This window comes from the organism of the source record quoted next, unplaced genomic scaffold (assembly GCF_019419815.1).
Source record: "Pyrus x bretschneideri cultivar Hongxiangsu unplaced genomic scaffold, Pyrus_bretschneideri_v1 Contig38, whole genome shotgun sequence".
NCBI classification, from domain to species: domain Eukaryota; kingdom Viridiplantae; phylum Streptophyta; class Magnoliopsida; order Rosales; family Rosaceae; genus Pyrus; species Pyrus x bretschneideri.
In genome coordinates, this window is record NW_025999701.1 from 2,684,877 (window position 1) to 2,700,418 (window position 15,542).

General features: G+C 36.8%; 1 protein-coding gene across 4 annotated transcripts; it reads left to right on the plus strand.

Annotated features, from left to right (window-relative positions):
• Positions 1-8,496: 8,496 nt before the first annotated feature.
• Positions 8,497-13,640, plus strand: LOC103931018 (syntaxin-61). Of its 4 annotated transcripts, none has more exons than XM_009340424.3 (8): positions 8,497-8,651; positions 9,503-9,582; positions 10,006-10,119; positions 11,687-11,800; positions 12,163-12,347; positions 12,829-12,919; positions 13,092-13,157; positions 13,314-13,640. In XM_009340424.3, exons 2-8 carry the CDS (start codon positions 9,529-9,531, stop codon positions 13,422-13,424), a joined length of 735 nt encoding a protein of 244 aa, XP_009338699.2. In that variant the 5' UTR covers positions 8,497-8,651; positions 9,503-9,528; the 3' UTR covers positions 13,425-13,640. The 4 variants fall into 4 exon arrangements, with proteins under 4 accessions (XP_009338699.2, XP_048420237.1, XP_048420238.1 ...); XM_048564280.1 differs by having other exon boundaries at positions 8,534-8,651; positions 9,508-9,582; XM_048564281.1 differs by having other exon boundaries at positions 8,577-8,651; positions 9,508-9,582; positions 11,683-11,800.
• The last annotated feature ends 1,902 nt before the right edge of the window (positions 13,641-15,542 follow it).

Genomic DNA, 15,542 nt, shown 5'->3' on the forward strand with positions numbered 1-15,542 from the left:
ATTTTAAACATGTCATGAGAGACAAAAACATAAAAATAATTAAAGTTCAGCCTAAAAACATGGAAATAATACTTTAAAATACTAACCATACCCCTAAGGCTTTAGGAAAACAGCCCTAACAACTCCAACAAAATTAATATGTGCCATAAACTCAACTCATCATCGACCATTTTTGCAGAATCAGTTCAACTCGTCCTCGACTATTTTTGTAGAATCATTTCAACCCTTCTTCAACCATTTATGCAGAATCAATTCAATCAATCCTCGACCACTTTTGCAAAATCAGTTCAACTTGTCATTGACTATTTTTGTAGAATCAATTCGATTATTTTTGCAGACTCAGTTCATCCTATCCTCGACAATTTTTGCAGAATCAATTCAACCCATCCTCGACCATTTTTGCAAAATCAGTCCGATCATCGACCATTTTTGCAGAATCAGTTTATCCCGTTCTCGACCATTTTTGCAAAATCAGTTCAACCTATCGTCATCATATGTCACCATGCCTATATGTGTACATTTGTTGTCATCCATTTAAAAACTCACCAATACACCAACTACTGTTTTCAAACTTACTCAGCTTAGTATTGTTCTTCATATTAGTGATTTAATAAAGTTGGTCACTTTTTATATTTTAATTTTATTGCCAGTGAGTTGTGGATTTGAGATTCAATTCGACACTGGACAAACTAATATATAAAAAAACTATTAACAAAAAACCAATATTATCTTGAAAAGTAAAAAGATTTCAACTATTTTGATCGCAATTGTTAACCAGACAAATCAAATTATCAAAAAAGTTTCTTTTAAATTGTGACTATAAAACCACACCATTTATTGGATCTCCAACAGTGCATATTGGCTGAATAGTGGCCCCAAACAAAGAGAAATTATTCTAAGTTCCGGGCTCGTTAGCTAACATGGAGTCCACCAACCATAACTTGACACTTCTTCATTTACATTATTCAAAATCTGTTTGATTTCAGAATGATGATGTCTCTTTCAAATCATATTTCAGTTGGCATGACTAGAGAAAAAGAAGCACAAGGTATGAAATTCATATTTAAATATGAAGATTGGAGTTTCAGGTGGGTGTTCATGGTGGTGGGCATGATGTGGTTGTTGGGTGGAAGGAATCAATATCAAGTGGGTGGTCTTAGAAGTGGCAGCGACGGACATTTGGATGCAAGTGGTGATGATTTTTACCTTTTAGTTTCCTAGAGAAGGGAGACAAAGGAAGGCGAGATAGTGGGGCAAACCCCATTATGTTTTATTTTATAATTCTTTAAATTGTGGGTTGTGTGAAAAATGAGGTGGTGGAATTCCTGGTCAGCTAATGAGCCGGATGAATTGGAACCAATATATATATATATTTTTTTTTTAAAAAAAGCAAGAGAATGGACAATAAATGAAAAGATAAAAGTGTGAAAAAAGTCTTTTCTGCTATAAAGGATAATTTTGTAACTTACACAAGTATTAACTTTTGTCTCACCTCATAATGTTTAAAAATTGTTGTCTTAATATACAATTAAGTATTAAAAGTGTACTCTGTGTAATATACTCTATGTGTAATTTTTCCTTTTCCATTACACTTTCTACTGCGACTGAAACAAATTAAAAAATAATAGAAAATTCAAAAAAAGTCCCTCAATTTTTTTTATTAAAAAGTTCTTGGATAACTTTAACATTTTTTTTATTATTAAGGACTTTTTTTTTTTTTCAATTCAAACCCCTCATTTTTTCAATTCAAACCCCTCATAAAATGTGACTTGACTCATTTTTGTTTTTTTTTTATCTTTATAATATAAAAAAATGTCCTTAATAATAAGAAAAGTTGATTAAGAGTTTTTCGATAAAATAAAATGAGGAACTTTTTATTAGTTCTCCTAAAAACAAACATTTTGTTGTAAATGGAGGTGTGAATGCCCATTGTAATAAGCAAACAAATATGACTGTAGATTTACAATGTTCTCAAAGAAAAAAAAAATTTGGTAAGTTTGTTAGGTTGAAAAACATTGCCAATCAAATATGACAAAGAATGAAAACCTCTATATAAAGGGGTATTTGCATCATTGAAGAACACAACACAAAATAGAGAAATTCATGTAAGCTACATCAATGCCAGAGAGGTAGAGAGAAAAATAGTGAAAGTCATTTTTGTACTCTTATTATTTCAGATAATGAGAGAAAGTATTACTGCTGCCCCGAGGACGTAGGCACACTTGTCGAACCTCGTACATATTGTGTCTTATTTACTTTGAATTTTACTGCACACGGAAAAGAATTTTTGACAGAATTATGATGGAAAGACCATATTGTTTTGCGACACCTATTTTCAGGAACTACATTAATCGATTTTCAATTTCAAGAACCATTTTGATGGTGTGGGTCAATTTCAGGAACCATTGGTGATATAGACCCTATTAATATATTGGGCTCCATTTTTTTTATTAACTATTAAAAATAATTAAAATTGATTTAGTTTTTATCTTATTATTTGTCAGTGGGACTCATACATTAAAAAATTAAATTAAATATATTTGACTCCATATTTGTTTTTATTGGAGCCATTCGAGTCATTGGAGAATACCTTAGTGTCATTGAGTAAATTGTGGCAATGGTCCCTCAACTTTAGCCAAATAGGAGCAATGGTCCCTCAACTAAAAATTCATTATCATTGGTCCCTTAACTCATCAAAATGTGTAGCTATGGTCATTTTCGTCAACTTCGTCAAAATTTTGTCAAAATGAGTTATGTTGGAAGGACCATTGCTACAATTGAAGTCTCTCAACTCATCAAAACATGTAGCTATGGTCCTTTTCGTCAACTTCGTTAGAATTTTGTCAAAACGAGTTATGTTGGAAAAACCATTGCTACAATTGGGTTAAAATTGAGGGATCAAGTTGAGGGACCAATGGTAATGGATTTTTAGTTAAGGGACCATAGCTGCACGTAGGGGTGGGCGCGGTGCGGTTCGGTGCGGTATTGAAGCCAAAATCGAAATGAAACCAAATCGTTTGGTTTGGTTCGGTGCGGTTTCAAATGGTTTCGATTTGGTTTTTGAGAAAAAAATGTACAATTTAATATATACACCTATTTATGCATAAGACGGTCTTATTTTCCTCGTATATTAATTAATGAATATGCAGCAAAAACAGCAACAACAATGCAGCAAAAAACAGTGGCAAAACTGCAAAAAAAATTCAGCAAAACAACAGAAAAACTGCACCAAAACTGCTGCAGAAAACTCAACAAAACTGCACCAAATCTGCACCAGGTCGCAAAATTGAAGATAATTTTCAAGAAGATGAGTTAAGGAAAAGATGAGTTTTAGGAAGATGAGTTAAGGAGATGAAGATGTGTTTCAGCCTTCAGGAGCCGAAGTGCAAAACTAGATTAAAAGTTTAAAATATAACATTTATTTATTAATTTTATTATATGGTGCGGTTTTGGTTTCGGTTTCGGTTTCGGTTTCGGTGTAATTTGAAAACCCAAAACCGAAACCAAATCGTTTTCTTTGCCGCAGTTCGGTTTTGAAACCGAAACCGTTTCAAAACCATAAAACCAAACTGTTCGGTGCGGTTCGATTCGATTCGATTCGTGTTTCGGTTTCGGTTTTCGATTCCAAGTGCCCATCCCTAGCTGCACGTTTTGATGAATTGAGGGACCAATGGTAATGCATTTTTAGTTGAGAAACCATTGCTCCAATTAAGTTAAAATCAAGAGATCATTGCTACAATTTACTCTAGTATCATTTGATCATATTGGACATTTCCTTCAAAAAATTTCTTGTAGACGAAATCAGTCGATTAATAATTATGCCACCCACTGGTTTCCACTGTTGTCCCTCTCCCTTTCTTTTCCTTAACACACTCTCTCACCAACTGCAAGATTAATGATAAACTCCCATCGATGACAATTATATTGATAAATTAATGGGTCATTGAAATTTTAATTTTATTTGACAAGGAAAACGTTGAAATTAGTAATTTTAAGAAAATCAAGGCTTTTCAGAATTTTATGATAATTTTGATAATTTTTTGTAATAAAATGTTGAACAGTTTGTTTAAGAAAATGTTATTTTTTTATTTTTTATTTTTTTTTGTAAAATAACAGAGGTAGTACTGATTCAAGCTTTGGAAATAATTTTACCAATCTTTTAAAAAACATAACTAACATACTCTGACCTGGAAGTCCACCTGGGACCCAGAATTGAGTTATGCTGGCTGACACCTGGAAGGTGACGAAGCCATAAAGTGTAATGGTGTAGAAAATGTCAGTAAATTTAAACCTAAAAGTGACAAATGTAAGAGAGCGTATGTGAGCCGGATTGAACCTGACTAATGTAGTAATTTCCGGTATAAGAGGACCACCAAGAGGAGTACCGCGAGCAGAATAGATTGGACAGTTATGACCATGTGACATATCTGTGAGTGGGTCTTTGCTTTTAAATATTATATATTTGTTTGGTTTCCATATGTGTGTGTGTGTGTGTGTGTATTTAATAAAGAATTTTCGACGTTACGCCTAGATTAAACTAACGTTTATAAGAATTAGCGGATTGATGGAATTTATGAAATTATCCTAAATCTTACAGGATGCACAGGTATGTGTACTATTATGGGATGTCTTAATTATATTTGCGACCATGAATATTATTTTATTGACTAGAATTATCGAATTACCGTTGCATGATCATATTTATATTAACTGCTTATCATGCATGCTACAATGGTGTTTGTACTCGCTCGGGCCAGAGCTAGTCTTCACAAGTATGTTCACATTGCACAGATACGTTCATTTTGGATCCATTTTAGGTGCTAGTCATATCCTAGATTGCTACTAGCAATTAGGACTCGTATGGACGTGCAGAGCGCTAGTCTTCATGTGATTGCAGTACTAGAGTGTAAATCATGATTACACCTAGTCTTATTGATGTTAGAAAATCTTTGCATGAGCTTGTGTGTTAACATATGTCAATGAGCACCTAATATTATATGTTCGTTATGCGAGAGGTTGTGATCATCTGATGTTATATGTTTTATATGTGAAATATTATGATTTACCGTATTTTTGAAATATTATTGTTTATGGTAAGTGCTTTCATACTATATGTAGTATATATATATTTGGAAATTATACTTGTTTTACGGCGAGGGGTTATACGTTTTCGAAAAGGTTTTACAAAACTTTATTTTCAAGCCTACTCACCCTTGTTTTTCGCCCCTCTAGGTTTTAGTGGCAGAGCTTTTGTGTTAACGAGGATTCCTGACAAATGTTGCGATAGAAGATTACTTCTGATGGTATAATACAAAAAAGGAGTAACGCAAATAAGGTGACAACATTTGATATTGCTCTTATCATTTCCCTCCATACTTGATTTGTTGAAGTCCACTTTAAATTTTGGGTAAATTACAATTTACACCCTTAAATTTGAGTGCAATTACAACCTTACGCAATATCTTTAAAACATTTCAATCTCATACCTTTAGTATTATTTCATTTCAACTTCGTACAACCGTTAGTCCGGACCGTTAAATTAATCGTTAAATGATGACGTGGCAAATATAAGCCCACATATTTTAATGACGTGGCAAATAAAATAATTAAACACTTTCTCCCTCAAATTCTAACTTTGGCATCGGAGTTTCTTCGGCCAAAGCCCCCTCACTCATCGTGGGGGCGTGAGGCTCTTGGCCTTGACCTTAGGTGTTAATTATTTTGTAGGTGCATATTCGTCCAAAAAGAAGAGGCATAAATTTGCATCCACAAATTGGTGCTTTCATTGAGGGTCTTGATTCACACGCTCATAAAAGACTCTCACATTCAAGGTTTTTGTTTCTAGTTCATTTGTAGATATTTCGTACGTTCTTATTCTTGGAATTTTTATTTATAACAATTCTTTGGTAAAACGTAAAAGAAAGTACAATGACTAGAAACTCGGAAACCACGACGAACAAAAATTCCAACATTTAGGCTTAACGCGACGACTAGTGAAGTGGCACCACGGTAGCAGCCACCACCATAGCCATCATGGCAGCAACCACCATGGCCACTTTTGGAAGGCCCACACCTCACGGGGAGGAGCAAGCCCAGGTGCCAAGGGCAGCCTAAGCCACGCCAACCCAGCGCCCCGTGCCATTCCAAGCTCCACGGGCCTAAGCCCAAGAGTTGCAGAGTCGAGCCCAGGACCTATCGTGCTGAGCCCAAGCCCAACTTGCGCCACATGCAATCCAGCCCACTTTCGTGGTGTCCCAAGCAGCCCAAGCCTGTCTAAGACTGGTTCCACTATCCTGGCTCTAAATTTCTGGGTCAACGATTGAACCGAGGGCATTTTCACCCTATTTTTCGCTGATTTGACATTTCCTAACTCAAATCTTGCCCTCGGAGTCTACCTCACTTCCACTACTCAAGGAGATGCATTCTTTCCAAGATCTTCCAACCCAAATGGAGAACAACACTTGTCTCGACAAGTTATAGAGTTGATGAGCACCCTCGTACAACAGACGACCTTGGTGAATCAGCTTTTGCAGCGCACCGCGATGCAACGTTCCCTTGACGAGATGTCCCGAAGTAGGACAAGGACAGACGAAGAACCTTTCCAGCAAAGTCCTGGTAAGCAGCCACTTGACCAACTGAAGATCGAGCGTTTCAGCAGTGTACACTCCCGACTAGGCCCTAAGATAGCGTATACTCCCGTCTTAGTGAGCGGAGAAGCATGGACTCTCGGTTAGGCCCGCAAACAAGCATACACTCACAGTTGGGCCCATACTCCAATGATCAACATGAACAACCTTTTAGGTTAAGTGTTCATTTGCGGCTAGGTCCACAAGAAGCATCATCCACCTCACATTGGAGTAGGCAGCACAACTGTTATCGACTACATCACACTTGATGTGAAGATGTGAAAACATCGCCAGTTGTCTTAAAGAATACGTTCATGATAGTAAGTGACACGTCTCCCTACAATGGGATTTTAGGACGACCTTGGCTGATAAAGTTAGACACCATCACTTCTGTCAAATTTCAAAAAATCCGATTTCGCATCTCAGGAGGAGGAGTCGGAGAAATTAAGTTTGACCAGGCTACATTTTGACTATGCACTGTGCAAGTATTGAAGGAATCAAAGAAGAAGACTTTTACCCTCGTAAAGGCTATTGAGGTTCGATGGGACAAGGGAGTTTCCAAATAGCAATTACAATAGACGGATCAAGAAGATGGTGCCCAAACCAACGCGCCAGCAGACGAAACGGGATGAAAACCCTAAAATGATGCCGAGCACATCATTTTTGATCCCCAGCAGCTAGAGAAGACTGCTAGTATCAGTTCACGTCTGAGCCCGAAGGAAAAGAAAGAACTCACAGTTCTTAGGGAAAATTGAAAGATCTTCGCATGGTCACCTTCTAACATGCCCGACATCGACCCCAAGATAGCTTCCCACAAGCTGCATGTCGACCCCGCTGCCAAATCAGTGATCTAAAAAAGAAGGCATTTTGTACCAGAACGAGTGACGATCGTTAAAGCAGAAATTGACAATCTACTGGAGGCCATATTCATATAAGAGGTAGCAAACTCAGTATAGCTTGCCAACGTTGTGCTAGTAAAGAAAAAAAAGAAGGGCAAATTGAAGGTTTGTGTAGACTACACCAACCTCAATAAAGCATGCCTAAATGATCCTTATCCACTTCCCCGAATTGATCTATTACTAGATTCAACTTCTGGGAACCAGCTGCTCAGCTTCTTGGACGCATAGTCCGGCTATAACCAAATAGCCATGTACAAGCCCGATAAGGAAAAAACTACGTTCGTGATCGAGCGAGGCACCTACTGTTACAAGGTCATGCCCTTTGGCCTCAAGAACGCGGGAGCCACTTACCAAAGGTTAGTAAACATGATGTTTAAGAAGCAAGTTGGAGTAACCATGGAAGTCTATGTCGATGACATCATGCTGAAGGGCAAGCAGCGATCAGACCACATCAGCAACTCAGCAAAAACTTTCAACATCCTTAGAAAGTACAAGATGAGGCTCAATCCCGCCAAATGCACATTTGGAGTATTTGCAGGCAGCTTTTTGGGGTACATAGTACCAAAGAGGAATTGAAGCACATCCCAAACAAATTCGAGCAATCCTAGAGATGAAATCTTTAACTACCTTAAAGGAGTACAAAGCTTGACTGAACGAGCAACCGCCCTTATGCAAAAAGAAAATTTGTTTTTTATTAATTAAATATTTTTAATTCTTATAATAATAGTTATTATATTGTGGGGCCCAATTATGTGTCATATCAGCGCATAACAGAATTTTTGACAGATTTTTAACGGAATGACCACATTGATGAAGCCTTAAGACACCAAAATTGATTACTGACTTTCTCATATTAGAGATTAAAGACGTGTTAAGAAAAACTGCCACGGCTTACTTCGTTTCTACCAATAATAAGAATATAGGGTATATGGGATTCATAAAAACAATATATGGGCCTTTCTGGGCCTTAGTAAAAGTTAAAGCTCTTCCATGTCCAAAACCGAAGCCCACACAATTCTTCTCTCACAACTTCGTCTTCTCAAAGCTTCTTCCGTCTGCTTCCGTGCATTAGTCCTCACGAGGATCTCACACATCAGGTCCCCGTCTCTCCGTTCAGTCCGTACAGGTATGCCCCTCCCTCACTATTCTCAAATTTTCTGTCCCCATATATATATATGTATATATATATCTCCATGTCTGTTTGCTGTTTCAAATCGGAATTTTGGTGTATTGGGCGAGAATTTTGATTCGTATGACGTGTTCGGTATGCGGAAAATCAGTCGGGTTATTCAATTCTTGGGTGATTTTGATCTGAAATTCTGTCTGATTAGTTACTGATCCGAAGTGGGGAATGGATTCAATGATTTGATCAGTTGTTCATGTGATTAAGCAAGTAGTATGCATATAATATGCTTAAGTGGATCTAATTCAGCTAATTATCCAAGTAATTTGTACTTTCATTCTTCGATGCAGTTGTATGTCACTAATGAATGTCGAAAATTCCTTGTCTGAATCTGGTTGTTGTAGGACTTGATTATTTTTGTGTATGGTTAACTTGTAATTATATTTTTCGGGAATATTATTATGGCATTGATGGCAAAAGATGATTGTTGATTTTTCATGACATTAAGGATTACTCGGTTGCCATTTCAAAAAAATTATTAAATACAAGATAAAAAAACTCATTTGCATATTTGGAAACATAAAATGAAGGAAAAGGTGCAGATCGGTTCTACTTAAAACTCATTTGGATATTCGGAAATTGAGTTTCAGTTCACGCTAATCAAAATGTATTGGGGCTAAGGCCGACCAAACACTTTTCACTAACTCTTGCTGAATGTTCTGTTTCAGTTGATTTATTTAGTGGATCTTTCAGTAGAATTGAATTTCTTGTTTATATATGCATGTATTCTCATGTTTAGTTGCAGTTAGGGATATGGTTTTTCTAACAGAAGTTTCTTTTTCGGATACTCATAGGATAGGTTAGTTCCGTAAGGTTCACAATGCCATCAGCACAAGATCCGTTCTATGTTGTGAAAGAGGAGATTCAAGAATCTGTAAGTTGTCAAATTACTTAAGTCATTTGGAAGCTCCCGGAATGATGTATAATTTATATGTTTCATTTTATACATATTATCCAGTTCAAAGCCCCCCTTTAGTAGACTCTTATACTTTCTTTGGAGTGTTACTTTCTGCTCTTGACACACACACACACACACTCTCTCTCTCTCTCTCTCTCTCTCTCTCTCTCTCTCTCTCACACACACACACACACACACACACACACACACACACACACACACACACACACACACACACAGAGAAACCCAGATGCCTCAACACACTGTCATCCACATCTTCCAATTTTTCACTGACAGATGATTTTGGTATTGAGTATATGTGCAGAATTTTTTTTTTTTCCGTGCATTATGTTTGAGAGTAGGAATTAATCCAGACTATGACATTTCCTTCTTGAATAGATTGATAAGTTGCAGTCTTCTTTTCACCAATGGGAGCGTATTTCGTCTGATAATGGAGAGCAAGCACATCTCACAAAGGAGCTGCTTGCTTCTTGTGGTAGCATTGAATGGCAGGTGCGTTAATACTACCACATTTGATTTAATTCTATCTGTGTTTCTCTATTATAAAGAATGGATCATAGGTGGTTGTCAGTGCTGTGATGCAGGAGTTGGCATATAACCAAAATATGGGACTTTTAGTGGCACATTGGTGATCACATGGATGTCTGAATGAAACAATAGAAATAGCTGGTAACACATAACAATTTCAGTGGTATTTGTTGAATATTCATGAACATATCAATAACGACTAAAATTTTCTTCTCAATGTGAGTGGCCTGTCATAGAAACTGTGATTAGTTAAACAAGAGAGTTGATTCTTTACTTCTTGGAAATAGGCTGGCTTAAGACCATTTAAATTGGGTTTGTCAGCAGGACAATTTCTCAAAATAATTAAAGAAATGGAGTACTGTATTCAATTTATCTTTTTAAGTATAGCTTATTATATGTCTTGGAAATAGGCTGGCTGAAGACCATTTAAATTGGGTTTGTTAGCAAGACAATTTCTCAAAATAATTAAAGAAATGGAATACTGCATTCAATTTAACTTTTTAAGTATAGCTTATTATATGTCCATCGCTCAAATGAAAATATCTGTTATTGTAGCAAATTTCCCTTGACCTCAGACATGTACAGCATTGAGATTTTTTGTGGTATTAAGCCCAAGAATTGGTTATGTGTTACTTCGTCAGCAAGACTGCACAAATACTCATCTAAAAAGAAAAACGGAAAATATAGAAGATGAACCCATGTGACCAACTAATGGTTATTTACTGTATCCATCCATTAACCACTCCGTTAACCAAATATGTTAAAATAAAAATCATTCCCACAGTTAGTGCACAAAGGCATGAAACATCCAATGTATGCTTTTATGTTTTTTATGTGCTAAATATTGGGTTTAGGGCCGAAGTGGTAGAGGAAGACCTAGGAAGACTTTGGAAGGGACTCTAAGAAAAGACTTAGAGTACTTTTGGATCAAACAGAAGATGTGGCACAGAACCGAGCATAATGGCATTCTAGGATTCATACAGCCGACCCCACTTAGTGGGAAAAGGCTTTGTTGTTGTTGTGCTAAATATTGAGGACTAAATGACTAAAGATAGTTTCTACACTGTAGTAGAAGCATTATATCCATACTGGTTAGTGGTGTGCGCTAAATTAACTTTACATGTCATATACTTGATGCATCAAAGATTGGTTTAGCAAATCTTTAAGTTTCCTTCAAATTTTCATATTTTGAAAAAACAAGGGAAATCTTATTGGCACTCCAAAAATTTCATTGTGCACTCCTTGCAAGTGTATTTTTCTTTTTAAATGTAGAAAGTTTGGAATGTTTTGGAGTGCTAATAACAATTCCTAAAAAAAATATTTTTATTGATCTCTATACATCCATTGAAAACTCTGTAAATCCAATCCAATAATAGTTTTGTAGACTGACATTTTATCCTTGTCAGAGATAAGGTGACTTGGGGTGTAAAGTAATTTTCTTGTTTTTGTATTTTCATTCCTTTCTTTTCGCGATCCTAATTGATTCAACTTCTATTTGCAACTACTGAAAGCATGCTTTCTTGATAGGAAGGTAGATGAGTTGAACAAAGCAATTTCCGTGGCAGCTAGGGATCCTACATGGTATGGCATTGATGAAGTAGAACTTGAAAAACGAAGAAGATGGACAAGCACTGCTCGTGCCCAGGTATAATTGTATCGTGTGTTAAGCTGTACTCTTTTGAACATTTTAGTGACTGAAGATCTCATATCTGGTAATTCTTGTTACCTGTGGTGTTGTCATAAGTCATAGCAAACCTTGTCTTGATGACTTACAATTACATTACCCACATCTTTTACTAACAGCAGTCTGATTGTGGGGTTCTCACATTCTGAGTGTGGGGTTTTGTGACCAGAAATACAGCTTCAATTTTTCTGTGTTTTTTGGATATTTTATTGCATAACGATCCTTTGTGCGGTTTACGCTCTGCTGTGTAGCATATTACATGCTTGCTTTTTTCCTTTGGATGACTGTATGGCAGTTCCTCAATTAATCAAATAGTTTATCAGGTGGGTTCTGTAAAGAAAGCAGTGGAAGCTGGAAGGGAGTCTTCTGGAACTAGCTTGAATGGGATGCGTCGAGAACTAATGAGGATGACGAATTCTCAGGAGACCGATAGATCCAAGCAGTATGCTGCACAACATAACGATGACTTCATAACTTCAGAATCAGATAGACAATTGCTTCTCATAAAGTAAGGTTTTGACTTTTCTTTTTGTTTTTTATTTTTCAACCTTTCACACACAATTCGCTTTCAATTGTTTGGAAAGTGTTTGTTAAATTCAACGTTTGGCGGGTGCTTATTCATACTTCATACTTTATACAAGCTGGAATGAATTGTCTACGTTGTTTATTAAAGTTATTGAATTAATCATCAGAATTACGAAAGCTTTTAAATTCTAAAAGGAAATATAAAGATTCTCTTTGGGTCAAACCATCCAAGCTTGTAATTTGATGGTAAACCTTTTTTGTTATCATAAATACGGAGTTGTATGCACCTTTTATCAAATGTTGCTAATTGAAATCTGAATTCCCCTTGTTCCTCTCTCCCTCACTGGGTTTGAAAAATGCTTTCTTACTGAAGGCATTTTTTCTTTTATTTCCTGAATCCTTTAGCCAGTTGTCTGTATAACTCTGTTTCTTTTGATCTTATGTCTGTCAATTGATGCTTGTAGGCAACAGGATGACGAGTTGGACGAACTTAGTGCAAGTGTGGAGAGAATTGGAGGTGTTGGACTTACTATTCATGAAGAGCTCCTCGCACAGGTAAGAATTTTGTATATCACTGTACAGTATTGTGACTACTGCATATGAACTGTGAATAATATGATGGAATGGGAGCAACAGAAAACAGATCAGCATTTTGATGCATTTTCTGAACCTGTGTCTATTACTTCCACTTTCATTTACTAAATTCTTTAGTGTTTTGGTGCTTCAGGAGAAGATTATAGATGAATTGGGCACAGAAATGGACGGTACATCAAATCGTCTTGATTTTGTTCAGGTGAGTTTTTGTTGACTTGATAGATTCTCCTACCAAGAGATTCCGTCCACTGGAATAGTTTCGCTTTTATTTTCTTCAGCATGCTAATTGACTGAAATATATAATTACTGATCCCAGAAGAGATGAAAAGATTTATCGCTTTTCTGATATTTGCAGAAAAAAGTGGCTACAGTGATGAAGAAGGCGGGTGTAAAGGGCCAGTTAATGATGATACTATTTTTACTCGTCCTGTTCATCATCCTTTTTGTATTGGTCTTCCTCACCTAGTCTGAAGAATGGAACACGTCTTCGGGGAGGGAGGGATCTGCTTTCCAGATACAACTATGGAACTCTCAAGTACAGAATTTACTGGATACACTAGGTTTGTTCGTATAAGCGTTACTTTTTTAAGGTTCTTTAAAAGTTTTGAGGTCAATCAGAATTTGATGTTGAACAACCAGAGTTGGATGATGAATGTGAAACAGAAGCTTTATATTTGTTTTATTTGTTTATTACTTGGGACTTCTTCTCTGTCAAAAAGCTCGTTCTTGTGTATGTACGTGTTTCCTTACTCGCCCCATCCCTATAGATTTTGGTCCCCAACTCCAAAGAGGAGGAGCACTTGGCTAGGGACAGCATCAATAACAAGCTTCGAGCTGCAAGTCTATGTTGCTGCTGCTTCCTCTTCTCGAGCTTCTGCGTCTGCTAATTCTGTTCCGAATTGGTTATTTAATTCAGGCGCTAATTCTCACGTAACCAATGACGTGTGACAACTTCACAATTCTCGTGAGCATCATGGAACAGATCAAATTTGTGGTGTGCATTGTTAAGAAAATTAGATTACGCAACTATAATATAAGAGCTAGAGAGACAAAATTAGTAAACAAATTACTTGTATTACACTTACAAAATATTACAAAACACAAACTCTTAAAGACATAATTTTAGAAGTTATGACACTCACTTTTTAGAGACAAACTCGAGCACTCACACTCCTCATGAAGACCTCATATCTCACTCTTAATGGAATCACTTCTTGGTTGCTTCTGACTTCTTAGTTCTTGGTGAATTCAAATGGGGTGGAGGCCTTACCTTGGAGAAGCATGAGAACACCATTCTAGAAATATCTAACTTATTTCACTAACTTCCTTTGCTAGAATTAACTACGCTAAACTTGCATGTTTGTGGAAACCTCACCATTCTTCTAGACTTTCCCTAGCTCAAGTGTTAATTAGTTCTCATAGGCTAGGCCTTTATTCTTTAGGCTGGTGTTAATCTTCAACATTCCTCCTCAACGCCATCTCTTCTTTTTACCTCATTGAGTTGTCAACACTTAATCTTGTTCACCCATTTGCATGATATGGGTTTCACATCTCTTTGGCACCAGATTCCAAGTTTGATTTTTCTCCATTGCAGTGATATCTTCTGCCTATATCTTGAAGCCACTTGGAAATCTGTGATTTCTTCACACATCACAAATTCAACGACTTCTTCTATGGATGCATTGGTGTATTTAAGATTTGGCTTCTATATTCTCGTTGACCTCCTTAGTTGTGACTGTGAGGTTGAAACTTCCACTCCACTAGGCCTAACTTCTCCTAGTTGTTGATACACACCAATCTGTCAAGGATTCTGAGGTACTTCTTGCTTACCATCAAGCAAATCTTCAAGCTTATCTTGAATCAACAAGATTTGGACAGTTTGCTCCCCTATCATCTCCGCATCTTATCTTAAATTTCTCTCAAGTCAGACAACACCTCTTTTTGTAAGGACCACTGAAGCGATGCTTTATCACATGTCGTGATGTACATCTTCCATTTGTAGGAATACAACACTTTCACTCTTTTCTCTGGTTGTCGTATCCCACAAAGATACATCTAATTGCCTTTTTATCAGACTTGCTATTGGATGACTGGGAACAAACAGATAGCACACACAACCAAATATTTGAAAGTAGCTAACTGTAGATTTCATATCCCACAATTTCTCAAAGGGAGAAACAAATCTAACCTTGGTTGAGGAAGCCTGCTGATCACATAACTCACAGTTCTCATGGCTTTAGCCCAAAACCTTCATGGTACATTTCTGGCATATAGCGTACTTCGATAGATCTTTCTACTACACCATTTTGTTGCGGCGTGTTGGCACAGGTCAACTGGTGACATATTCTACATTCTCATAGATACTGGGAAAACTCATTCGAGGTATATGCTCCTCCATTATTGGGTGTAGGCAGCAGATCTTCCTTCCCAAGTTTCCTTGGAATGTCTCTCTAAACTCTTTAAACTTTGAAATGATTTTTCTCTCATATAGAAGACCCACTCATACCTAGAGAAGTCATCAATGAACGTCAACATGTACCGCATCCTACTTATCGATGGTTGCTTGATAAGCCTGAACACATCA